This window comes from Octopus sinensis, linkage group LG17 (genome assembly GCF_006345805.1).
Source record: "Octopus sinensis linkage group LG17, ASM634580v1, whole genome shotgun sequence".
In the NCBI taxonomy this organism is placed as follows: Eukaryota; Metazoa; Mollusca; class Cephalopoda; order Octopoda; family Octopodidae; genus Octopus; species Octopus sinensis.
The window spans coordinates 555,348-582,034 of record NC_043013.1 but is presented as its reverse complement, the minus strand read 5'-3'; the positions used below and the strand labels follow the sequence as shown (position 1 = coordinate 582,034).

At 36.5% G+C, this 26,687-nt stretch overlaps 1 protein-coding gene across 3 annotated transcripts in view; it reads right to left on the bottom strand.

Annotated features, from left to right (window-relative positions):
* Positions 1 to 26,687, bottom strand: part of LOC115220877 (protein spire homolog 2-like) — a 126,643-nt gene that overhangs the window by 67,066 nt on the left and 32,890 nt on the right. For 2 of the 3 annotated variants that reach the window (XM_029791061.2, XM_029791062.2), the window contains exons 2-7: positions 17,371 to 17,408; positions 13,620 to 13,859; positions 9,677 to 9,802; positions 7,479 to 7,538; positions 4,530 to 4,691; positions 8 to 94 (exon numbers count right to left, since the gene is read on the bottom strand). In XM_029791061.2, the coding sequence (XP_029646921.2) occupies positions 8 to 94; positions 4,530 to 4,691; positions 7,479 to 7,538; positions 9,677 to 9,802; positions 13,620 to 13,859; positions 17,371 to 17,408 (713 nt within the window). The remainder of the gene's footprint in view (positions 1 to 7; positions 95 to 4,529; positions 4,692 to 7,478; positions 7,539 to 9,676; positions 9,803 to 13,619; positions 13,860 to 17,370; positions 17,409 to 26,687) is intronic. The other variant, XM_036510230.1, reaches the window with a different exon arrangement.

Sequence of the window (26,687 nt, the reverse complement as noted above, 5' to 3'; positions counted from 1 at the left end):
CACTTACAGGATGTAGAGGGGGTCTTGATCTTATAAAATCCAGTATCATGGTATGGGCATCATGCTTCACTTTGGGTGGAATGTCTCCGTTTACCTAAGAATAAAATGACCAATTATTTATAGGGGCAGTTAGAAGTGCTTTTGTTTCCACGCTCGAGTGAAACAGCTGCCCAACAAAATCAGCCATAATGGATTCTAAAGAAAGAAACTGCTTTCTTCACAAAATCCATCAGATCACATGAGTTTAGTCAATTTCCTGTTTCTTAATGACTTGGACCTTACTAAAACCATCATAACTAGAGAGGCCTTAAGCTCTGAAAATTAAGCTAGACTTTAGAATGTGATGAAAAATGCAGGATGGAAATGACTGAAAATGAAAATGTGTCAGGTATTAATGAGAACAGCAAGCTTAGCCCAGAAAACGATTGGAATGAACAACGGAAAGCTGTTTGGAAAAAGCACAAAGGAATTCCAAAGTGTTGTGTAGACAGACACACAAGAGTTGAATGTTTAAGACAGTCTATTGTTACTCTTTACACTTGTTTCAGCTTTAAAGATACGGTCATGCTGGGGCACCACTGTTATTATGTTAATTTAAAATTCATATTTTTCTTTTATCTTTTGCTTTTTTGCAGTCATTGGACTGCGGCCATGCTGGGGCACCTTCTTGAAGGTTTAGTTCAACCAACCAACCAACCCCAGGGCTTATTTTTAAGTCTGGGCCTTATTCTATTGGTCTCTTTTTGTTGAAGCACTAAGTTATGGGGACATAGACAAATCAACACCAGCTGTCAAGTGGTGGCATAAACAAATACACATTTAACAGCCGTTTTCCATACTGGCAAGGGCAACATCGGTGCGGTAAGAGAATTCTTCCCAGACGCATATCAGCAGAACAAAAGCAAGTTCATTATGGAACTAAAGAATAAATTTGCTTTGCTTTGAGGCAATTCCAGAAGATATTGACATAGAAGGGAAATGGAAAAACTTTGATAAAGCATTCAGACAGCCAAAGAAATACTCGGTGGATCATGATATGCTGATACACATTTGGGGGGGGGGAATTCTCTTATCACATTGATGCTGCAGGTGGTGGCCACACGGAACCCTTTCTAAGACAGGAAATAAAAGTGATTGCAAGTAAATACTTGGGACTTAGCTGGAGTTTTCGGTGCCCCAGCATGGCCGCAGCCTTCGGGCTAAAACATTTTTAAGGATTTAAGGATATATATGTTTATATATATATATATATATATACACACACACACACACAGTGTAATGGGTAAATTGTTGCCATTTTATACTTTTAATTTCATATATGAGCATTGTTTTTGATTTTGTTGACTACACAGTATAGTAGGGTCAGCTGGGCACTGTTGGCAAGAAAAACAACACCATGACACAATTCACTCTGCCAGAAATTTGCAAAAAAATATGTTGTATTGCTTGGCATTCATGCTGAAAGCTCCAATACAAACATTTCAGTGTTTGAGTATCAATCTGAGGAGAGTGCAGAGTATTCAGAAAGAGTTGGACGAGTCTAATGGTGATTACGAAGGTACAGCAGCTCAGAACACTCACTCTGATTGTTCTGATAAGAAAAGAACTCTTGAATTTGCTGGCGAGATCCTGGTCATGACTGACAACAATCCCTCCAAGTCAATCAGGACCATCGCAAGGGACATGGGAGTGGCTGAGTTTCTTATCAAGCAGATGGTGCATGAAGACATTTGGTATTCTTCATACAAGATGAGAAAGGCCCAATTTTTATCCCAAGCCATCAAGGACAAGAGGAAAGACTGCGCTATGAAGCTTTTGAACAAACTCAAGGATCCCTTCCAACTGAACATGCTTTGGTTTTTTTTTCAGATGAGAAAAATTTCTGCCAGGATCAGATGGTGAAGACACAGAACTGTCTCCAAAACAGATGCCAAGAGTGATAAAAATCAAACATCGAGTCAACATCATGGTGTTTGGAGTGATCATTAGACGGTGACGTTATGCCTCCATTCATCTTCTCACATGGCCTGAGACTCAACATGGAGACCTACATCAAGTGCCTGGAGGAAGTAGTGCTGCCCTGGGTCAAGAGCGTGGCCACTTGAAGACCAACAGGATTCTGCAACCACATCACTCCTAACATCTGGTCACCTAACTCCCTAGACTGAAACCCCCTTGATTATTACGTGTGGGATGCAGTTGAGTGAGAGACCAACAAAACTCCTTGTAACACCAAAGATGAACTGAAGGCAAGGATTATGGCAGCATTCACCAACTTAAAGAAGACTGCCCAGAAGAGTTGCAGAAGGCCATGGTTAAAGCCAATGATAATTTTATTGAATAAATTTACTCTTTAGTATTTCAAGATATTTTTATGTAATTTTGGTAAATATCTCTGTTAAAATGAAATGTCTGCTATTTTCATTTTTGCATAATTTAGATGACAATTTATTCACCACAGCATGTGTGTGTGTATAAATATTACACACACTCCTATGTATATGTATGATGGGCTTCCATACAGTTTCCATCAACCAAATTCACTGACAGAGCATTGACTGGTCTGGGAACTAAAAGGAAGATACTTGCCCAAGGTGCTGTGCAGTGGGAATGAACCCAAAACCTCATGGTCGCAAAGCAAGCTTTTAAACCACACAGCCATGCCTAAATTTTTATCAAAGATAATTGCAAAGAGTATCTCAGTGTATTTAATCTGATCCTCTGAGTTCAAATCCTACTTCAATTAACTTTGCTTTCATCCTTCCAGGATTGATAGATAAAAATCCCAGTCCAGTGAAGTGGAAAGATGAAACTGGTATGGCAGCAGACATGATGCCTTGTCAAAGCTGTTTCAGGTGTCTGAATTTTGATTTCAAATTCCAACAAAAAAGAAAGAAAAAGTCCACCTTATTGAAGTCTCAACTCTATTTAGGTTATTGCAAAGGGCTGGCATCATATAAACAAAGAAACAAAAAAAGGACTATTTATGAAACCCTAAAGAATTTTTTAAAAATCATGTGGCATGAATTCACAAGAGTTCTATGCATCCCAATGGATGCCAAATGACGATAACTTTCTATTGACACATTTCTGGTAACAATGCAAAATTGGTTAACATAAAATAAAATTTAGCTACAAAGGTGAACTACAAATAAACCAATTTATTCAAATATGTGTAGAATATACAACACTTGGAATGGTGATATTGTTAAAGAGTTAGAAATGAGACATGCAAACCAACGTGTGCATTTTATGTGCATTTTACTTAAAGTAAAATGCACATAAAGGAAAACCTCATGCAACTATTTGAGACAAAGCAAACAAAGACCATTATTGAACAAATAAGGAATCAATAAAAGTTATCTCTTTGAAACTCAGAATAAAATATACAAAGTTACACACACACACACACACACAGTGGCAGACTGGGTCTAAAAATATTGGTTGCCAGGAGACTAAGGGGGCCCACCCGCAACTACAATTTTTTTTTTTTTTCTTTTTTCCTAAAAGTATTCTTTTCAACTTTTTCAAACACAGCCAGTCTGAAATAATGCTTCTTCCAGGAGTGAATAAAAAATTTTCGAACTTGAGGGGACGGGTCCCTTAGATATTAACATGGACCTCCATATATGGATTCTAATGGTGCAGGGGCCCACTTGCCATCGAGTAAGCTGGCAACCTGGTCAGTCTGACACTGCACACATACACGCACACACACACACGGAAAAAAACAACACTCAGATTTATGTTCAGATCTCAATGTCTAAAGCATTTCGTATATTATTCACAGAATAATATTTCCTTAAAAAAAAGGTACATAAACTGTAACACTCTACCCTGAAGGTATGATAACTCAGAAATCCGTTGACAAGCGGATAAATGATAAATTCCTTCCTTCCCAGAACAATTGGCACCAACAACACACCAGTCTATTGTTTTGTTGTGAAATGTTCCAATTTTTCAACACACCCACCACTATAACACATCTGACCAGCTTAAAAATCTTTAAAATATGTACAAGTTAAATACATTTGTTACACTTAGTTTTAGACTTTGCATGATATGCTTTTAATGGCTTTCAAATGCAGGAAGCAGGTACGTTGTGAACGAGTCTTAATTACGTCTCCTCTGCTAAAGTAACAGACAAATATTTACACTTTGGATTTCCAATATCAGACATTTCCAAGTGATATTGAAGGAATTATTTATGCAAGAATACCATTTGTGTTACTAACTACAAAACGGGGTCAAGTGTCAGCTTTATAATAATGAACAAAATATCTGCCCCAAGTGAAATGCTTCCAATGACTGAAGGAGAATAAATAATTAACAACATTTGGATGTTTACTAGCATTCTCCTCACCCCTGCCTACACTTAAAATGGTAATCATACAACTAATAGTGCAATTTTCCAACAATGTCTGGTTGTAAGTTTCACCATTTTAAAACGAGATTCTTTTTAAAATGTTTTTAAAATTAATTAGATGAAGCTTCTGATGAATATAATTAAAACAAAAATCTTGACATACCATAATCTTATTAAGTCTGTATCTCTTAAAGACTATATCCTTCATGAGAATCTCATAAGGGGTCAGCTCATACTCCCCTTCAAAAGACTGATGAGAGTGGTCAACTTTCTTTAGCTTCACGCCATGTCGCAACTGTTTCATGATCTGAATCCAAAGTCGAGCCTAAAATAAAAATGAAAAGAAATTGAAGAAATATTACTATTCTTTACATTCATTAAAATTTTATCAAAAAAACAAAACTATTGCTGCATTGCTTGGAGACCATTCTGTTATGTATTTGGTAGATGTTACAAGTTTTATAAATGTGTGCTTTATGAAGGTCAGGTGGGGACGGGGTGACGGGGACATGCTGCTGCATTCCCCATTTGTTGGTGTATTCCCAGGTTCTCCAGAGTGTGTTACAGTGAGTGATAGTGTGAGTGAATGTGCGTGTGTGCGTAAGTGAATGTGTGAATGCATGTGTGTGCATATGTGCATGAGTGAATGTGTGTGTGAGTGCATATGTGCATGCATGAGTGCGAGTGTGTGCATGTGTGAGTGTGTGCATATATGCATGTGTGCGTGTGTGCGGGTGGGCAAGTGAATGTGTGTCTGCATCTACTCGCTTACATTTGTCTCTATGAAGTGGCTAATTTCTGTTGCTGTCACAACAAACCATCTCCCTTCAAAGAAAGGATTCCACATTTCAAAGGAAACAAACTGGCAAAGGAATCTGGCCATAAATCAGTGCCTCAATAATATAAACTTCTAACCCATGCTAGCATGGAAAAATGGTTGTAAAACAAACAACCAATATACATATGTGAAAGAGAGAGAATGTGGCCAAGTGGTTAGAGTACTGGACACATGACCAGTAGGTCACAAGTTCGATTCCTAGACCAAGCAACATGTGTCTGAAGAAGGCACTTCATTTCAATACCACTCCAGTACTGATGCTGCTCCCTCTCCTTCTGGCTGTTACGTCTTTGAAGTTCTGCTTGATCAAGGATAAGAGGGCTGAGAGGGTGGCTATGCCTGCTTTGGACTACAGAAGCACCACTGCAAACACTCACTGAAAGCATGATCCATGCTACCAAGTTAAACTGGCAGTGTGTGTGTGTGGTGTGTGTGTAATCCAGGGGCAGACAGAGTATTAAGAGCCCTCAGACATAACTTTACTGAGCCCCTTTGAATGGGTATTTTAGTAGAGTTGGCATAGAGTGCAGGCCCCTCAGAGCTCCAGGCCTTCAGGCAGTGTCTGATTGACTGATGGCTCAGTTCACCCCTGGTGTAATCTGTTGGTGCATAGCTGTGTGGTAAGAAGCTTTCTTCCCAACCACATGGTTCTGGGCTCAGTCCCACTGTGTGGCACCTTGGGCCAACCAATGCCTTGTGAATGGATTTGGTAGATTGAAACTGAAAGAACCCCAAAGTATATAAATGTGCATGTGTCGCACCACCACTTGAGAGCCAGTGTTGGTATGTTTACATCCCCATAACAGTTCAGCAAAAGAGACCAATAGAATAAGTATCAAGCTTTAAAAAATTTTTTTCAATAAGTAGTGAGGGTCAATTTATTTGACTAAAATTTCTTCAAAGTGGAGCCCCAGCATGGCCTCAGTCTTATGACTGAAACAGAAAAAAGAAGATTAAAGATTAAGCAAAACTTAAAATGGAATACATTGGGTGTGTTTGTATTGGTGGCTATTTGCTCTAACTTGACCCTTGAGCACACATTGCTTTAATTCCTATAATTAATTTCCTGGTTACATGCATGACTGGTTTCAGCCAGCTCCAACCTACTTATCAGAAACCAAACCCATGGAATCCGTCTTTGTCCAAAATATTTCTATAGAATTTTGTTTTTGGCATTCCACCACACCTTATCTAGAACCCTACCCACACCACATTTTCTTCTTCCTCTTTTTATCCCCTCACACATTCCAACTTCATTTAAGAATAACTTCTTTTTTCTGTTTCCATTCACTCCAATACTTTATCTCCGATTCTCACTTCAAATTTTCCTTCCTTCAAAAACTACTTCATAAACTGCACCTACCTTGCACTGATTATTCTGATACCAACAGGAGACCCAAGCATATAACAGCTATCTAACACTACAGAACTCAATCTAATAAAGCCAATTAGTGCCAAATTTCCTTGTAAAATTAGTGTATACTTAAATGTATTCAGTGTTCTTTCAGTTAATATTTTCATTGTTTTAATGATTATAAATTAAACACACACATACATATGTATATAGAGATCTCATGATCATGTTTAACGTCCGTTTTCCATGCTGGCATGGGTATGACGGTTTGACTGGGGACTGGCAAGTCAGGAGGCCACACCAGGCTCCAATCTGATCTGACAATGTTTCTACTAACGTCAACCACTCCAAGAGTGTAGTGGGTGCTTTTTACGTGCTACAGGCACAGGAGCCAGTCAGGGTGGGGGGACTGGTATCAACCACGTTCAGATGGTGCTTTTTACATGCCATCAGCATGAGAGCCAGTCAGGCGGCACTGGCATCAACCACAACTAGAATTTCCATTTGATTGTGATTTGATTTTGAGATATACAAACATATTGTGCCAGGGGGGCATGTAAAAAGCACCATTTGAGCATGGCCAATGCCAGTGCCACCTGACCGGCACCCGTGCCAATGGCATGTAAAAAGCACCCACTACATTCTTAGAGTGGTTGGCATTAGGAAGGATATCCAGCTGTAGAAACCTTGCCAGATCAGATTGGAGCCTGGTGCAGCCTCCCGGCTTACCAGTTCTCAAATCATCCAACCCATGCCAGCATGGGAAGCAGTCAATAAACGATGATGATGACGTGTGTGTGTGTGTGTGTATGTAAATACAGTAATATACCAACTATATTAGTATTTTGAATGCTAAAGAGTTCAATAAAACTAAAACTGCTGAGAACCTAAGAGTTTAGTTGAATGAAATATAGTCTCACCCAATCTGATCTTTCAAGAGCCTCCAATTCATCAACTTTCTGCCTCTGCTTCTGTAGAATCTGAAATGAGAACATAAACAGAATGTGTGTGTGTGTGTGTGTATCATTTTTCACATTCATTTCCATAATGGCAGCGGCATTGGACAAAAAGATAATGAACGTAAGCCATTAACTAAAATCAATTCAGTACTATTTCCAAACCATCAAACCAATAGAAATGCTAAAAATTTGGTTGGAATTCATTTAAAGAATATGATGCATATTCTCCAGAGAAAGAAAAGCAAAAACACATTTCTCAATGGAACCTAACAGAGCTACCAGCAATATGTTACTAACCTAATTTGCCAAACCAAAAATGGACTGGAATCAGTAAAACTAACAATTAATAATGACATTTTCCCCTACTATTGGTACACTTAGCCATCTTCAACATTAATTCCATTCCACACACACACACACTATAATGGAATAGCTTATGTTATTTACCTAGTATGTACCCCCACTCTCTTAAAACTGGCAGACAGACAGGCAGGCAAACAGGCAGACAGACATCTGCAAATCTATCCTTATAATACCAACTTTTCACTGTGAGATGAGAGTTACATCCAGATGAAAGCAGACCAATCCAAATTAAATAAATTATGACGTTTAACAGCGTAACACAATGCCAGGAGTTTGACAATGTCTACAATTGGTTCTGCATTTATTTACATTTGTTAAAATCTCTTGCATTTGTTCACAGTTTACAATTGTTAGATAAGTATTTGTCATAACACAATAGGCATGAACACGGCTGTGTGAATAAGAAGCTTGCTTCCCAGCCATGTGGTCTTGGGTTCAGTCCCATTGCATGGCACCTTAGGTAAGTGTCTTATACTCTAGCCCAAGGTTAAGAGATCGAATAAGCTTTGTGAGTGAATGTGGTAGACAGATACTGAAAGAAGGGTGGCGAGCTGGCAGAAATGTTAGCACGCTGGGCAAAATGTTTAGTGGTATTTCGTTTGCCATTACGCTCTGAGTTCAAATTGTGCCGAGGTCAACTTTGCCTTTCATCCTTTCAAGGTTGATTAAATAAGTACCAGTTATGCACTGGGGTTGATGTAATCAACTTAATCCCTTTGTCTGTCCTTGTTTGTCCCCTCTATGTTTAGCCCCTTGTGGGCAATAAAGAAATAAGAAACTGAAAGAAGCCTGTTGTATATACCATATTTTCCACAATACAAGTTTTCCGACCAAAATATATATATATACATGTGTGTGTGTGTATTCCCTTATCCTGACATTATGTAATGGTTGTAAACAAGTATCCCTGTTATACAAGCAATGCCATTCATTTTCCAGTCTTCCATGGAAAGCATTTCTGGTCATGGAAAAATATTTTGCTGGGAAACAGGTAAGGATTGGTGACAGGAAGCGCATCCAGTCAGAAAATCTGCATTGATGAATTCCATCTGACCCATGCAAGCATGGAAAAATGGACATTAAACAGCAATGAATGCAAAGCCTTCAGCACAAAATACTTCCCATGTCAATGCAATTTTCATTCCTATATCCATACCTTTCATGGTCAGTAGAGAAACTGCCAATAAGGTGAAGTGCTTTCATGAGACCTGAAGAATTTTTTATAAAGCTTTGAAACTGAAATATAAACTATAAATAGTGCTTCTCAACCATTTTTTGCCTATGGACTCCTTTGATTCGAATTTTACTCAGAAAGACCCTCATAACCATTATACTTTTATAATTAATATAAGAAATTGTATTAAAGAAATCAAAATATTTTGTGTTTTGTAGACGTATAACCAATTTGTGGATAAAATTTAACCCCAATCTTAGATGGACCCCCAAGGCTCACATGGATCCCAGTTGAGAACCACTATGATAAGTGTACAAAATGCATTTAAACAAAAAATCTAAATGGAAGCACTGGGGCAGGAGTTTCCAAAGTGGTTGATGGGAGTATTCAAGGGCTTGATAAATTCACATCTACTTAATTTTTATTATTATTTATTTATCTTCTTGTACATGCCAGAGGGGTGGGGGTGAGATGAGAGGGTCAAGGATTTCATGACGGGGTCGATGGTGTAAAAAGTCAGGGGATCCTTGAACTAGGGGAGAGTGAGAGTAATAAGATTTGGAGATGAAATCTGAAATTTCTGAATGAAAGGTAACCAAAATCTTTTTCCAAAGCTACCTACCTTCTGGCCAGTTGACACCTTATCAAGAAAAGTGACAAGTTCATGAGCTTCAGTAAATAGTGCTCGGCAAACTGCTCGATAATGAAGACTAGCATCTGAGCTACTTGACAGGTGATTCTTGCACATCTAAGAAAACAAAAACAAAAAAATTAAGACAACTTATTAAAACTGATACTTCGTTTACACTAAAGAAAATTTTAATTTAAGTAAAAAAAATATTCAAACTGATGAAAAGAGTAAAAGTTCTTTTTTTATCAAAACTGTTCAATAATTGAAACATCAAGAACTATAAAAATACTTTTGGAGTAACCTTTAAAAACTTGGTCCCCTTAGCTGATACTTGGTTGCTTTGTTTTATTTTAAAATTTTATTGATTTCTTCTTAATGAGCAAAACCATTATGAAGAACTTGAGAAAAATAGGATCAGATTACAATGTCATTGATAAAGCAGTGTAAATCTGGAGAAGAATCAATAAAACGCTTTAAATACAAGATTTTATAACAACTTCTAAGAATTATGCTTTAGAATTAACTAGCTAATGAATACCACCAACTAAATATTTGATAATGGACCGTTATGTATATGTATGTGTATGTATATATGTGTGTATATACATATATATACACATATATATATTATTGTATGGTAAACACAGATTTAGAATTTGGTTTTAAATTTTCAATATGTACTTTGGAATACCATTTCTATTTTTAAATTAATCAATTAACTAAATTTTTCAAGTCATTTTGGACAATATTCTTTGAACTTCAACATTTATTTATAAAGGTCAACAAATAATAATCAAAAACAGGAAACGCTGACAATATCTGAAGACAAGATAAAAAAAGAAAAAAGAAGCCACAGGTTTGTTGGTGTCGTTCAATGACTAAACTGGTGGAAACTATTGCTAAGCATTACAAATTCGATCAATTATCATTAATTCTCAACTCACTCATGCCATAACCAATTTGCATGGTATTCTTCATGCTAAATTTCTAGAGGTTTCCATGTAAATGTTTTACTTCCCTGTAAAATGAGAAACGGTTAACCTCAATCACAAATATAATCTATTACCTGTAATTTCAGGTAATCTATTACTTATATCATTCCCGTTTATCTTTTGATTATTTTTTTTATTTCTTTTAGTGATGGATAAACTAGAATTAACTAGAAAATATATATTTACATTTTCTTTTACAATGGAATATTTGGCAGATATACAAAACAAATGTGAAAGGGAATAAATAAAAAGGGAAAGAATGTTGTATCTTTGACTAACACTCATAAATTATTGTGCATTAATGTCTGTATAGAACAGAGTTTGATCAGAAACCTATTCTCTTCAATGTAAAGAATAATGGAGGGTGGTGGTGCTCCACTTGCAATCTCTCTTCATTACAAAAAAACAATAAAAACTATAGTATGAAAATCGAAAGTACACTTGGAAGTTTGTCAAAACCAAGAATGCTGAACAATCTCTACAACCAAAAATGGAAAAGCAATGGAATCAAAGACCAATGAGAGCAACAAAGGGAGTTGTAAATGGTGAAAATGGGAACAAGTCTGGTTTCATAAGAAGTTACTGGCACAGTGTAAAAACCTGATGCCAATTAATTGGTTCTTGCCATCTAACAAACAGATAAAAAAAAATTTAGTTGCATAGCAACTATGGTAGTAATTAAAAGACTGACATGATTTTTCCTTCCTTCCTGGACTAACAGAGGAAGAGATCTAAAAGGGAAATGAAAAGCTTACAGAACTAATAATACACATTTCACTTTCACACTTTCATTCAATATATATTTCCCCTGCATAACTGGACAGTAGCAAATTAATGATAGTGTTTGTTTTCTTAACCTTCGGCATCCAAACTGGCCATATCTGGCTTCTCACACCTACACTACAATGTCATAGTAAAAATAAACACTCACATCATTGAAATCTCAAAGTTACAAGACAAGGCGTGATTAATTCAAAACAATGTGAATAAATAAGACTAAATACATTTGAGAGAATAATCTGAAGGCAAAACGGTTAAAGAGTAAAGAACCTGCTGAATCAAGAGACACAGCAAATACTTTAGAGCGGAAAAGCTTCTGGCAATCTGAGGGAGCAAATCTATTTTAATCATTGAATACTCTAAGACTGGCCACACACTTCAGAGAAGAATGGGGTTTCCCCTTCTTTTTACTCTCAGAAATTTTTAGATAGAATGCAGGTACATGTGTGTACATGTGTGTATATTTGTGTGTGTACATGTGTGTATATTTGTGTGTGTGCATGTGTGTACGTGTGCACATGTGCATATACAAATCTGGAAGGGATTTAAAAACCCAACCATGTTTTGTTTACAAAACTAAAATCAGAAAAGATTTTTGATTTGAGTACAAGATTACATATTCATAAACAAGAGGAATAAGACTACAATATTTAATATGAAGTTGACAAGGAATGAGAATGGATCGAACTCCTGCAATCCATATACTGGAACTGAGTCCATCATGCTTGGGAAAATGGAAAAAAAAATATTAGAAGAAAGGAGGGGAGTTGACTCCAGTGAAATCTGAACTTGCAGGCTGAAGGACTGCATGAATTACTGCAAAACAATTTAACCGCTTTCCTATCCTTTGGCTGCATCACAAAATGACAAATTTGATTCTTTGTTTTTTTGTTGTTTTTTTTGCCAGTTACCAAATATAATCTTTGAGATTCTATTTAGAAGAATGCAGAAACAGTTCCTGTTACTAAAGTTCTGAAAGATTAAATTTCTTTTGCCAAAGAATCAATCGAATTAGGATCATTCTACTTAATGTAGTTATCAATACAATATATCAAGTAGAATGAAATGAAAAAATATAATTCCTTTTTTTGAATTAGTTCTCAAAGTACATAAGCTAGAAACAATCTTTTCTACTCTAGGCACAAGACCCAACATTTTTGGGGTAAGGCCAGTCGATTATATTGACCCCAGTACACAACTGGTACTTAATTTATTGACCCTGAAAGGATGAAAGGCAAAGTCAACCTCGTGGAATTTGAACTCAGAACGTAAAGACAGATGAAATACCGCTAAGCATTTCACCCGGCATGCTAACATTCCTGCCAGCTCACGGCCTTGAATAAGCTAGAAATAATAGCATGTATATATTGGACTGAAAATCCCTTTTGGAGAGAAAAAGTCAAAGGCTGCCCAACTTATTAAAAAGCAGATATGCAATGAGGAAGAAAATATTAACTCAATTATCGTCTAACATCTGTCTTCCATGCTGGCATGGGTTGGATGGTTTGAGAAGAGTTGGCAAGCCTGAGAGCTGCACCAGGCACCATTATCTCTTTTGGTTTCTACAGCTGGATTCCCTGCTTAATGCCAACCATTATACAAAGTGTACTGAGTGCTTTTTACATAGCACCAACACCAGTGGGGTTGCCAAGTAACTTGTAAGATGAAGATCTCTCGAATCAACAACTCAATGATTGATATCAATTTAATTTCACAAGGATTAACAACTCTGGAAGTTTTAGCCTTATAAGACCTCCTTAGTAAAGACTGGTCCTGGGTAGTTACCCTCATGTGCAAAGTGGAGATTTGGTGGGGAGGTTAATACTTAAAACACGATAACAATTCTATTTAGATATAGTAAAACAACAACATACTGGTCTTATCACAAAATCAACTCAATCTGTTCAGTAATTTGTCGGACAATATATTTCCAGACTATTCCTGATCAAGTGGGACAATGTTGAAGTATGTTCCACTTATGACTATCATGTCTTTTACACTTAGAGAAAATAGGACTGCCATATTTAAAGTGTCCTTTTATATGGTGTACTATGAAGAAGACTCAGCTGCTATTTCTAGCAAGTCAAGCAACCACTTAGAAGCCTCACAACCAACACTGTCAGCTAATTAGGAGAAAAGAAAAATTGAGAAGAGAGCATTACCTGTAAGACAGTCTCAAAGTTACATGAAGACAAAGAATCCTCCTCTCCACCATCATCATCTCCATCTCTGACAATTCCTTCATCATCAACTGTATGAGAATCATCACTTTCAACATCCGTATCCGAGGTAGTCATATACTCAATGAGGGACTCCAGTTCTGTGCTGAAGTTGTGCTCTTCAGTTTCAGCTAAACCATGATCTAAAGCTTGGAAAACTACCAATCCAAGAACTTGGATTATCTGAAATGAAATAAATATTAAAGAGACATTTAAAAGTTAATATATATCAGGGATCATCATAGCGCTGTTTATCCAATGTCAGCTCTAATCAAATAGATCTATAGTGAAAAAAGGTTCCAGCTGCAACCATCCTAGCTTTTCTGCAAATGGTACGTCTAACACGACATTGTCCAAGATGCCTATTTTTTTAAATGCTATGGTGAGATTTGAGAGTGGTTTGTTTGACTTCTGTTTCTAGAACATTAAGCAACTGTACAGAAATTCTCATTAGCATATGCATATATGTAAAGGGATATGCACTGCTCTGCATAAATTGTTGAGAAGTTTTGTTGTTTTTCTTGGGAGTTGGGGGAAGGGGCTTTACTGCTGCTACTGTTAACCTTGGTAAATTTCTTGTTGAAACAATCATACCAGTCTTGTTTTCAAATTGGAATAATCCAATCTGAAAACATGAGCAAGGAGAGTATCTAACTGGGTTTGCTGCCAAATCTTTGGAACTGAGATTTTAAACAGTTACTTTAAAAAAAAATTGATTCAAATTAAGTTATTAGAAGTAACAATTAATTGAATTACAGCAAATATTTGAAATTTGGAAAATAGATTGAAGAAATGTTACTATCACATTTTATTAAAATAATTTTTTTGCTATTAAAATGGTATATGATATATATAGCATGTTTATTTTTAGTCTGAAAACTGATGTAGTTTACATTACTATTCGTTTATGGCCAAATCAAAGCTGGTTTAAAATCTGTAGTAATCTAATCAATACTGGAAAAAAATTGTGCTCTTACTGCATGAAGACATTCACAGTTCAAACAAATCATGGAAAGGTGTTACAATTTCATATTATGCGCAACTGTGTACGTCATTTATGTTTAGTCTTAAAACACTGGCTTTTACACTGTAAACATTACACACATTGGTTTTTACATTTTAAAAGTTTATATTGTCTCATTTTTTTTTAATAAGAACTCATTTTAATATCTGCTATATTTGATTAACTGTGGTGATTTAAGCTAATATTATTTTGCTGTCAACTGTTAAACAGATTGTATTTCAATCAACTGTTTTCAGGAAACCAAATGCATTCTTTCTAACAATACATATTGATAAGGTGGTCCAACTGTCAAGGATTTAAATGTGCTTGGACTAAATTTGATTTTTTAAAGAAATTCACACCAAATATCTGCTTAAAGGAAAAGACACATAATTCTATTAACATATGTATTTTGTCAACTCTTGTGTTTAAACTTAGAGGATATGCAAGAAATATTTAATACAAACCACCCACTTCCTATGTGGATCATATTACTGAATGATGGAATATATGAGAGGATGCTGAAAGATTCCTGGCTTTAAGGGTATCGCAAAACGCCTGGTAGGGGGCCTAACCTTATCAGTTCTTTTACAGGGCTTACAAAAACTGAAGGACTGCAGCAATGTGTGAATCTGAGAAGGGAGTATGTTGAAGAAAATCATAATTAACTGATCCTCCTGTATTTTCTGTTACCCAGGAACTTTTCAGCACCCTTCCTCAGATATAAACAATATGCTAAGCTGAGCTATCACATAGTGGTTAATATGTTACACCTTGATATTTCTTGTGATAACAGGATATCAAATAACCCAGATATTTTCAGGTTTCTTGAATAGTTTGATGTGTATCAACTGATGAGCACCAGTGATGCTGGGACAAAAGAACTCATTATTTCACTGCAGCAAAGACAACTGGAAAGCTTCAAAGTCAGAAAGAAATTGGTTGAAATTCATTATAATCTTCATCAAGAAGTATTGGGTACTAATTCTTTGAAACTGAAGAATGTGATGTACACCAACCTCATTCTCATTTTTGCATCCACTTTTCCATGCTTGCATGGATTGAATGGAATTTGTTGAAACACATTTTCAGTGGTTGGATGCTCTTCCTGTTGCCAACCCTCATAAAAAAGAGCATCCAACAGCAGAAACCATGCCAAAGTAGAGATTGGAGCTGCTCAGTGCAACCCTCCAGTGCATCTGTTCACGTTGAACCATCCAACCCATGGCAGCAGGGAAAAAAGAATGTTAAATGATGATAAATATATGCTTATGAAAGAAGATAAACATCGCAATTAGTTTCCTTGGAGACATTAATTCTTAAAGAGATTTAATACCATATTCTCTGGCCTACAACTCAAATTTTCCAAACCAAAATTTACAGAAAAAACAACAAAAAAATAAATAAAAAGAGGGGTTGACTTATGCCAAAACAATTTTAGTAGACCAAAAATTCCATGTGAAATGCAGCAGGATTTGGAAAGATTTTGATGATGTTTGAATGTTTACTCTCCATGCTTACAAATTCTACAACTTGTACACTGGAAAGTACAATTTGTCTCCAGGAAAACAAAATTTCACTAAATTCTCTCTAAAAGAGAAACGTATAATTATATTGGCAAAGACTTTCTGGTCTTTTAACTGTCTCTAATGATAGGATAAGAGAACATAACTTCAATGAAGTAGAACCATGAGAACAGGGAGATCATAGCTTTATTCAACAATACTTTCTAATAGAAAAATAAATGATAACAATGCATACTTCTCAGACTTAATGACAAACCAACAGTTATACTGAAACGCAAATAAAGGAAACATTAAGAATGCTTTTAGAAAGAAGACAACCAGGCCGTCCACTTCAGTAGAAACACTTTGTTCTGACATTATTACAAACTAAAGCAAAACTATTTGGTGTGTAGAAATGTAAACAGTTCTTTGTAGAAGTAATCTTGGAATTCAAAATACTAATTGACTATTTCAAATCAATCTGTTCATCTGAATCAACAAGAATTTTACAAGCTGAGCTAACAAGAGAATCTCTACTTGATAACTCAACTTGCTAAAAATAGCAGCTAAATTCTCTCAGATGATACTCTAACATCTTAAGGAAAGGGCACCACAGATAATGTAGTTCCAGATATTACAAAAAGACAGGATGGTCATAGCTGGAATGCCTTTAACAAAGCTATTCAATCAGGATTAACTCACAACTAAACAATTTTGCAAGCCACTGAAATAGATAAAAATCAAAGCAATAGCCATAGATCTCTTCTAAAGAACAGTAACAAGTGGCAATTTGACAGAAATGGTGGAACAGAATACTAATACTCTATTCTGTTTAGTTTCATCTAAAGATAAACTCACCAAGATCAATAAAAATAAATACAAGAAATAATTTATTTGACCCAGTACTAGACAGGGGAAACTGAGTCAATGCATCACTCCTTTACGAAACTGAGCCTTTTTCCAAATTTAAAAAAAAAGAAAAAAATTATGGCAAGTTAAAGTTTTAGACTTTGTAGAGTAGAATTCAAAAATGAGACAAGGAGATCAAAAATAACTTAAAGGTTTGTCCTGTCTTTGAATGATAAAAACATTTCCAGTATTTAAAGCTAAAAATTCTACACAAAAAACAACTCCACAACAAATATGACTTTTGTAAATAAAAAATATATATAAAAAAACAACTTACATCTTTGTCCTTGATAATACTTTTGTCTTTGAATAAATCTGAAAAAAAAAGAAAAACAAGGATGTGAGAATTCTTCAGTTGGTATAAACTATTATGGTTTTGGATATATTCCAGCATGGCCAGTAATCAATTTCTCTTGGAATGGATGTAAAACTCGGTCCTTTCAAAGAATCAGTCTCCTAAACCAACACATGCAACACAGAATGGAGAAACATCATCATCATTGTTTAATGCCTGCTTTCCATGCTGGTATGGATTGGATGGGTTGACTGAGGACTGGCAAGCCGGGAGGCTGCACCAGGCTTCAATCTAATTTGGCAAGGTTTCTACAGCTAGATGCCCTTCCAACCACTCTGAGAGTGTAGTGGGTGCTTTTACGTGCCACCGGCATGGGAGCCGTCAAGCAGCACTTGCATTGACCATGCTCAAATGGTGCTTTTTACATACCACCTGCATGGGAGCTAGCCAGGTGGCACTGGCATCAGCCACACCCAAATGGTACTTTTACGTGCAACCGGTACAGGTGCCAGTCAGGTGGCACTGGCATTGGCCATGGTTGAATGATGCTTTTTAGATTTTAAATATTTAATGCTGAAAATATAACAATGAAATGGATCATTTTTTGGTGAATATGCTGTGTGTTGTAATATGTGAAATTCTAAACTTTCAAACCTAAATGTTAAAAATTATTTTTTTAAATGATAAAAACTATCTCTCCCACATCTCATCTTCCTAAACCACCCCCTCCCCACCATCTGCCATCCTCCTTTCACAAACTTATCCACCCACTCAGCCAATCCAATCCTCTGTAGCACTTATATCTTGTCTCCAGCTCGTATCCGAACATGGGTCCGTCAGTTTCTATCCAGTCTCCTCAGCAGCTGTTTGTGTCAAAAGTGACTTTGGAGTCCAAGTCAATGGTGAAAGAATTGTGGACAGAACTTGCACAGGATGGTTGATGCAGGTCAAGGATATTGAAGATGCTCTTTTCTTCTGCATTTTACCTCCACATTCTGTTGTCTGTTGTGCTCGAAGGAGCTGGCTCCATTACAGATACCAGTCCTCCAGGCTGTCCTATCCATAGCAATCTGTTCCCTCAATGTAATTCTGTGCACCAAGAATATCTTCGCCATATCTCTCCTCCCCTTTTCCAAATGAGTCTGGCATCTCCTCTTCTACAGCAACACACTTGCTTCTGTCCCTCACCCATACTTTAACATCTCATCATCTGGCACAAAGCCACCTCCCTCAATACCCCCCTCTCAATTGGGGAGTGGGGTCTTGACTTGCAAGTTACTTGGTAACCTCACTGGTGCCGCATAATTAGCACCCTGTACACACTGTGGAATAGTTGGACTAGTCCTCTGGTTTGCCAACTAAGTGTCAAACCAACCAACTCATGCCAGCATGGAAAAGCAGACACTAAATGATGATGATGATTTGAATAACTAAGTTCCACCATATATTCATATAACAATATATTGCCATTATCTCCTTCATAATAAATATTATTACAAGTTCATTATTTAATAGCTTTAGTAATTGAAAACTACCACTGGAATATCTTGTTTCATAATAACATGAAATGATTAATAAATAATATTTTCATGGTTCCTGGAAGAGAGAGAAAACAGATGATATCACAGATTTATCTTCCATAAGTCTTAGCAAAGCTGTCAACAACTTGAAATACATCTTGGGCTGAGAGACATTGAGATACATGGAAATGTATCTCTATGAATGACAAATTAGGAAGTATGGTGGTAGGATATTGATTTGTAATCAAAATGGTGTCAGAGTTATCTGAAGCTTTTAGTAGCAAAAATTATAGGAGTGGAAAAAAATTTTCTCTATCAATGTAAAAAATGTACATATTTAATGATTCCTGTAAGTAATTAATGAAACTAAATCTGAACTGTCAAGGTTAATTGCTGTATTAAAGTTAAACACCTTGATTGCAATACCAAATAATATAGTGATTTCAAATTTTGGAACAAGGCCAGCAAATTTTGATGGAAAGGAAAATCACTTACATAACCCCCAGTATTCAACTGGTACTTACTGACCCCAAATGGATGGAAAGCAGTCAACCTCAGTGGAATCTGAACACCGAATGCAAAAACAGACAAAATGCCTCAAAGCATTTTGTCTGGCATGCTAAAAATTCTACCAACTCACCGCCTTACCATACTAAATAATACACTCAACAGGAACATTAAGTTATGGAATTTTACAAAAGATTCAGAGAACTTTCTAAGCAAATGCTTCTCATGTGTCACACTGGTCATTAGCAAAACAGACATATAGAACAGCTTTTTTTTCTCTTTGAGGAAATGGTATACTACTGTTTAGCTCTAGGTCAGCTGTGATCAAGCAGACAGATGATTGAAAATATTCCAGCCATGACTATCACTATTCAGTATTTTGGTCCATCGGTGATTATTTTTTTAATGTTTTTTTTTAAAACAATGAGGTGTGATTTGGCTGCTATGTCTAGCAGGTCAGGCAACCATATATAGGCTGACTCCTACATTGGCTAAAAGAGGTATTCTTTAACCCTTTAGCATTTAATCCAGCATATCCAGCCCATTTAATATCCCGTTTTATGCTAAAATTGACCAGATCCAATCTATCACACCTACCCTACAATGTCATTCTAAAAATATACAAAAGCACCATTGAAATCTTGAAACTACAAGATAATGCATGACTGATTCAGAACAAAGGAAATAAATACAGATTACACTTGACAAAGAAACCTGAATGTTAAAGGTTAAGGTGTTCTCATTTAACTGGTGCTTTGTTGTGGTCAGGTTTTGTAAAAAAATCTCCTATATCAGATGTGATGTAACAAGATGTCCACACCATATTACGTTTCCTGTAACATGAGGTGAAAACTGTCAGCTATGATGTCAGATCTGAATATATGTTGCTGTAGTAAGTTTTTTCTTATCAATATTTTTGCTAAAATATTATTTCAAATCTAATTAGGCCAAGCCATTTGGAGCCTCTACATGGTGACTCAATCTGCAAGAAATAGCAATCAAATCTCAATCATCATCATTTAGTATCCGTTGTCGCTCATTCGATGGAGAAGGGATCGGGCCGTTGCCGAGCGGTGGTTCATTATCTGGTGCGAAGTGCGCGGTGCATTTCAAGCACCTTTGCAGGCGCCGACAAGCGACCCTTAGTCATTGGTTGGACAGTTTGACCAGGGATGGCAAGCTGGAAGGCTGCACCAGGCTCCAATCTGATTTAGCATGGTTTCTACAGCTGGATGCCTTTCCTAATGCCAACCACTCAGAGTGTAATGGGTGCTTTTATGTGCCACCAGCACGGGTGCCATTTGCATGACACCAGCACCAGCCACAACTGTGATTTTACTTGGCTTCATGGCTCTTCTCAAGCACAACAATGCCAAAGGTCTTGGTCACTGCGTCTGTGAGGCCCAACGTTCAAAATGATCAAGTTAAAATAAAAAAGAAAATGAAAAAAGGTAGGGACATGGGAAATTTTGTAGTCAAATTAGGAGATAGGAGAGTAATGGCAAGACTAGCTTTGATCAGTGGTCATGCTTAGCCCAGAGGCTATACAGCAATAATTTAAACAGGCCAACACCATAAACTGTAACACCACAACCAAGATTCTTTCATTTTTACATCTACCTAGCAATAAAACATGCACACAGTTATTGCTCAAAACCTTGGTTATCATAACTGAGGTTTACTTTCAGCCCAAAACAGTAACAATCATTATCGTTCAAAATGGAACAAATCCACAACTTGCATGGGACACAAGATAGTGTGGCAGGAAATAAAGTACCTTAAAATTACAAATTGGGCATTACAGAAATAAAGTACTTTTTTGGAAAAAGGACTCAAAATTAATTACTCTCCTACAACTAAAAGGACAACACCATTTCCACTTTCTTTGTCAGCCAAACAAGGAACCGAAACATTAAGCTCAAGGTTTCACTAATTTTGTGGCAAACTGGAGATCAATCAAAAAATTACTAACACACTTCACATAAAAGGTGTGAAAAATAATGGGGGGGAAAAAAAATATCATTTAGTGCCCATATTCCATGCTGGCATGGGTTAGACGGTTTGAGAGGATCCAAGAGGTCAGATGACTGGGTCAAGCACCAGTGTTTCTTTTGGTATGAGTTTAAGAAGAAATTATAAATAACATTGGTTTCAAGGTGTTGAAGAATTAATATGGATTTTCTAAAGCCTTATCATCATCATCGTTGTTTAATGTCTGCTTTCCATGCTGGCATGGGTTGGACAGTTTGACTGGGGACTGGCGAGCCAGAAGGCTGCACCAGGCTCCAATCTAATTTGACAGTTTCCACAGCTGAAAGCCCTTCCTAATGCCAACCACTCCGAGAGTGTAGAGGGTGCTTTTATGTGCCACTGGCACAAGGGCCAGTCAGGCAGTACTGGCAACGAACATGCTCAAATGGTGCTTTTAACATGCCACCTGCACGGGAGCCAGTCTGGCGGCACTGGCAACAACCACACTTGAATGCTGTTTTTCACGTGCCAGTAAGGAGATGCTGGCAACAATCACGCTTGAATGGTGCTTTTTAGGTGCCACTGGCACAGGAGCCAGTCAGGCGGTACTGTCATTAGCCACGTCAGCGATTTTGATTTTGATTTTATATTTTTAAAATTCCGCAGTGAGAATCATCATGTTAGATTCTTTACTCCATGACTATTGAATTTATTGAATTCTACAGATGAATTGTTGCCAATGCAGACCATCACCAATTTCCTCAGATTCCAGAGTTTATTCTAAAAATAATTAACTGTTACTAGTTTCAGCTGTAACTATGCAGGTTATTTCTTTTTTTGTCTTTATTGATTGTGGTCCAGGATTGAGATTCAGGATTATAATAAACCTAAAAAAAGTCAAAATGACAAATAATTTTCCAAATGACAAAGGACCAAGATATTTAACGATTTGTTGTGTTTGAGAAGATTTATCCTTCTAAGTAAAAATGAAGCCCCAAAAGGGACACCATTCATGTCTATGCCTCTCTTCCCCCAACTCCGCTTCGTAACATCCCTCCCTCCTTCCACCCATGTTCACTAACTGCCTTGCCCACTCTACCATCTACTCTTTCACACGCCTGCCCCCTCATCCTAGCCAAGCCTCTGTACCACTTCCTTTAAGTACCCCTCCCTGTAACTTGAAGGTGTGCCCCTGACAACATCATCTCTCCTCCTCTAACTTATTTCCTCTCAGTCGATGGGTGTTTGTCCTGCAAGTTACTTGGTAACCTCCCTGGTGATGGTGCCACATAAAAAGTACCCAGTACACTTTGTGGAGTGGTTGGCATTAGGATGGGTACCTTACCATAGAAACCATTCCAAAGCAGAAAGTAGTTTGGTAGTCCTTAACTGACTAGCTTCAGTCAAGCTGTCCAACCCACACCAGCATGAAAGCAAGGCACTAAAAGGTGATATTGTTAGCTATTATATTCCATGACTTCATTCTGAATTGAAACATTTCTCATCATTGTTCTTCTCTCAATGAAGGCAAATAATAATTATCTTCACAATCATCATTTGTTTTAAATTGGATTTCAAAAACAAAACAAAATGATTTTCATATTTTTTCTTGATAGATGCATGAACATAATAGACTTCTGATGAATACACCATTTGTTTCAATTAATTTTTTAATGTAATCAAAACTTAGGAGCTTAATAAACTATCTTTGACTTCATGCATTCATGGATAACAATAGTGTTTACCAACTGAAATCTCATGAAATCAAGTTTTAATGAGATTTTGAACAAGATTTAAATTTAGGTACAAACACTTGAAAATGGAAATTCTCAGAGCACAGGTCAGTATTACAAGGTTGAAACTGTTTTTCTAAATTTCTTGTAAAACTTCAACAATTTGTACTTCATTGAAGTATCTCCTCTTCGGCAAGCTTTTTCTTTAATACTTTAATAAATGAACCTATGACAGATTATATAATAAATTATGAAAGTAAATAGTGTAACAACATACAATAATGTGACCAAAAAACAAAAAAGTTATCCTTAATTTCTAAGACCATTTTTCTTTTCTGTTCTAAAAGTAAAACACCCTTATTACAGAAATTACTTACAGATATTTCAAGAATCTAGTTTGAACTGAATAGCTAACCATAGAAAAATCTGCCGTATTATATCTGACAATCATATTTTTGCACCTCCACAATCCTGTCAAGAGACCAAACACATTATTACATACACTAGTAATGGTTCATTGTTATAAATAGAGCTATATATTCACAAAATAGAGAAAGCTATATAAAATAGAAAAAATACAAATCTTACTTTTTTACCTTTGCGTATAATGGTAATGAAGAACTGAAAAGATTCAAACTTAGATATAATACCATTGTGCATTTTATCCATATTAACAATTCTGCTAAATCACACATACATAATTGTTTTAACATCCATTTGTCCATGCTTACATGTGTCAATTGAAATTTGTTGAAGCAGATCTATAGCTGGTTGCTTTTCCTATCTCACCCATCTTCACAGGGTTCCGAGCATGAACAGCACAGTGGCTGGATATGCAGAGAATGACACCACTTGCAGGATGGTGAAGTTTACAATTACTATGTAATATCAAGACAAAGAGATATGAAAAACACACAGCAGCATGGAAAATGGATGTTAAAGGATGAAGATGATATATATAACAGGCTTGTTTCAGTTTCCATCTTAATCTCAAGGTTCTGATTAGCCTAGAGTATAGAAGACACTTGGCCATAGTGCCATGCTACGGAATGGGACTTAAAATCTGTTCTTCATAATTCTTAACTACAAAGTTATGCTTGCATTATACAAGACATGCAATGACAAGAGAGGAATGAAGCTAATATGGTCCATTAGATGTGCATCGTTAGTGTGTATGAGCAACAAAGTGCACATATATTGAGAGAAAAACTGAGCATAAGAGGAATCAAATGGAGTGCGCAAAAGAGAAGATTTATACCGATATGGTTGTGTGATATGTATCAAGGAATGCTGATTATCAAATGTGGATGGAAATTATGGAAGAGTGAAAGCTAACAAGACAGGGGATGATGTAGCAAAGGCTGATCACAAGATGTTGAGTCTCATAGAGGAGACACAAAAAGACCAAGATAATTTGATGGGTTCAAGACCCATCTGTCATGGCAAACTTTTAGATCTGAAATCATTTTATCTATACACCTACTGGGCCCTTCTCTTGCATCCAGATTATCCCCAAGAATCCTCCCCCCACTTCTCATCTTCCTAACACCTGCTCCTCTCTCATTCTTCTAACTAAGGTACTCTTCAAATACTGGATTCAGATGAGAACAGAAATGGCAAACACAATCTCCAAGTCTAATCATGTCCAATATCTTCCGAAGAGTTTGATAAAAAAAAAAAACTGTAGTAATGACGGGTATTTAATTCATTATCCCAGAAAGGATGAAAGATTAAGTTGAAGTCAGCAGACTTTGAACTCAGAAGGCAAATACCTTAAAATATTTCAACATTTTAAACTCTAAGTTTTCCTACATACATACATACATACATACATACAGAGGAGAGAGAGAGAGAGAGAGAAGATAAAAGAGAGAGAGCAAGAGAGAGAGAAAGAGAGAGAGAAAAAAGAGAGAGAGAAATAGAGAGAGAAAGAGAGAGAGAAAGAGAGAGAGAAAGAGAAAGAGAGAGAGAGAAAGAGAAGAGAGAAGCAGAGAAGAGAGAGAGAGAGAGAAAGAGAGAGAGAGAGAAAGAGAGAGAGAGAGAAAGAGAGAGAGAGAAAGAGAGAGAGAGAAAGAGAGAGAGAGAAAGAGAGAGAGAGAAAGAGAGAGAGAGAGAGATAAGGGTGGAAGTGATAACTGATCAGCGAGACTATGTTGACAAATACAGTGTTGAGGTCAATGAAATCAACTATTTAGTTATAGTAGTGTGTGTGTGTGAGTTCATAGATATGGAAATATGTAAGAACAAGTGTATATGTGTGTGTCACAGATAGATCCAGTACTTTTGAAAGATTACATGCTATCAGCACACACGATGAACATTGCTCTGGTGTCGAAGATTTTCTCTGAGAAATATCCATTTTTCAACACTAATATGAGGTTACGTTAGACATGTAAGCAGTAGGCACTAAGAAACCTCCCAAGAATTCTTGTTAAATCCAAATAGATTTTTTGGATTTTATATAATTCTTAAAAACGGTTTCAACATGATCCAACCCTTTTGGAAGTTATAAATTTCAAAATAAATGGAAATGCAACTATCATATGAGTGTGGTCTACTACAGTATCAATAGTCTACAGAATTCTAACTCTAATTACTGAGACAACCCTGCCACCTGACCCAATTAATAACAGATGTGTCTGTATACATCAGTGAAGTTTTTACATGTAAATTATAAATAGGATGGGACATGAAGTATGTCAAAATATTTAGCAGTGTGAGGGGGGGGGGAGTAAGAAGATTGTTTCCCAATCACATGGTTCCAGGTTCAGTTCGACTGGAAGAATTTTTTAATCACATTTACTCTGACATCTCTATATAGATATGTGAATTTCCAGAACCAACAAAGGATCCGATTCTTCACAAAATATTGAGAATTGCAGATTAAACAGAAGTCACCCAGTTTAATAATATTGAGTATAGAGCTCAGGTGCACTACAACCCATCAAAGGTGCAGGTACAGCACATAGAATTATGTACAAAAGTCAGGAAAGTGAACAGTTTATGAGTCATGATATACAGGTGTGCATGCGTATGGAGGGGGGGATATCAGGTGTAGTGTTGGCGAATTTCAGGAAGCATGGAGGTTTTAAAGGATGCAATGTCTCAGTCTTATCAACAGGTAAGTTAATGCTAACACATTTAATGCAGGGTGCACAGAAAAGCTAAATAAAAATAAATACATGAGGAAAAAAAGTCATTGATATTTTCAATTCTGTGACAAGTTTAAGCAGGGGTAAACAACCCTGGACATGTTTTGATGCCCTGTATTAAACAGGTCGGCATTAACCTACTTAGCCATTGCTTTTCATGCAGATAGTTTCTTTGAATTATTTAATTTCTTGGTTTTATTTTCTTATGCCAGAAAAAATATGACCTTATATATTTACTTAGCAATTTGATTGGGACAGGTACACACTTCCTCATTGCAATGAAATTAGTCAAGTGTGAGAAAGGGAATGTGAATAATAAATAAGTCACAAAGGAAACCTCAAGTATGTAAACGTAAAGAGTAAAAAGATCTTTCAAGAAACTGGTTTAGGTTAATCCAATGGAGTTCCACTAATTC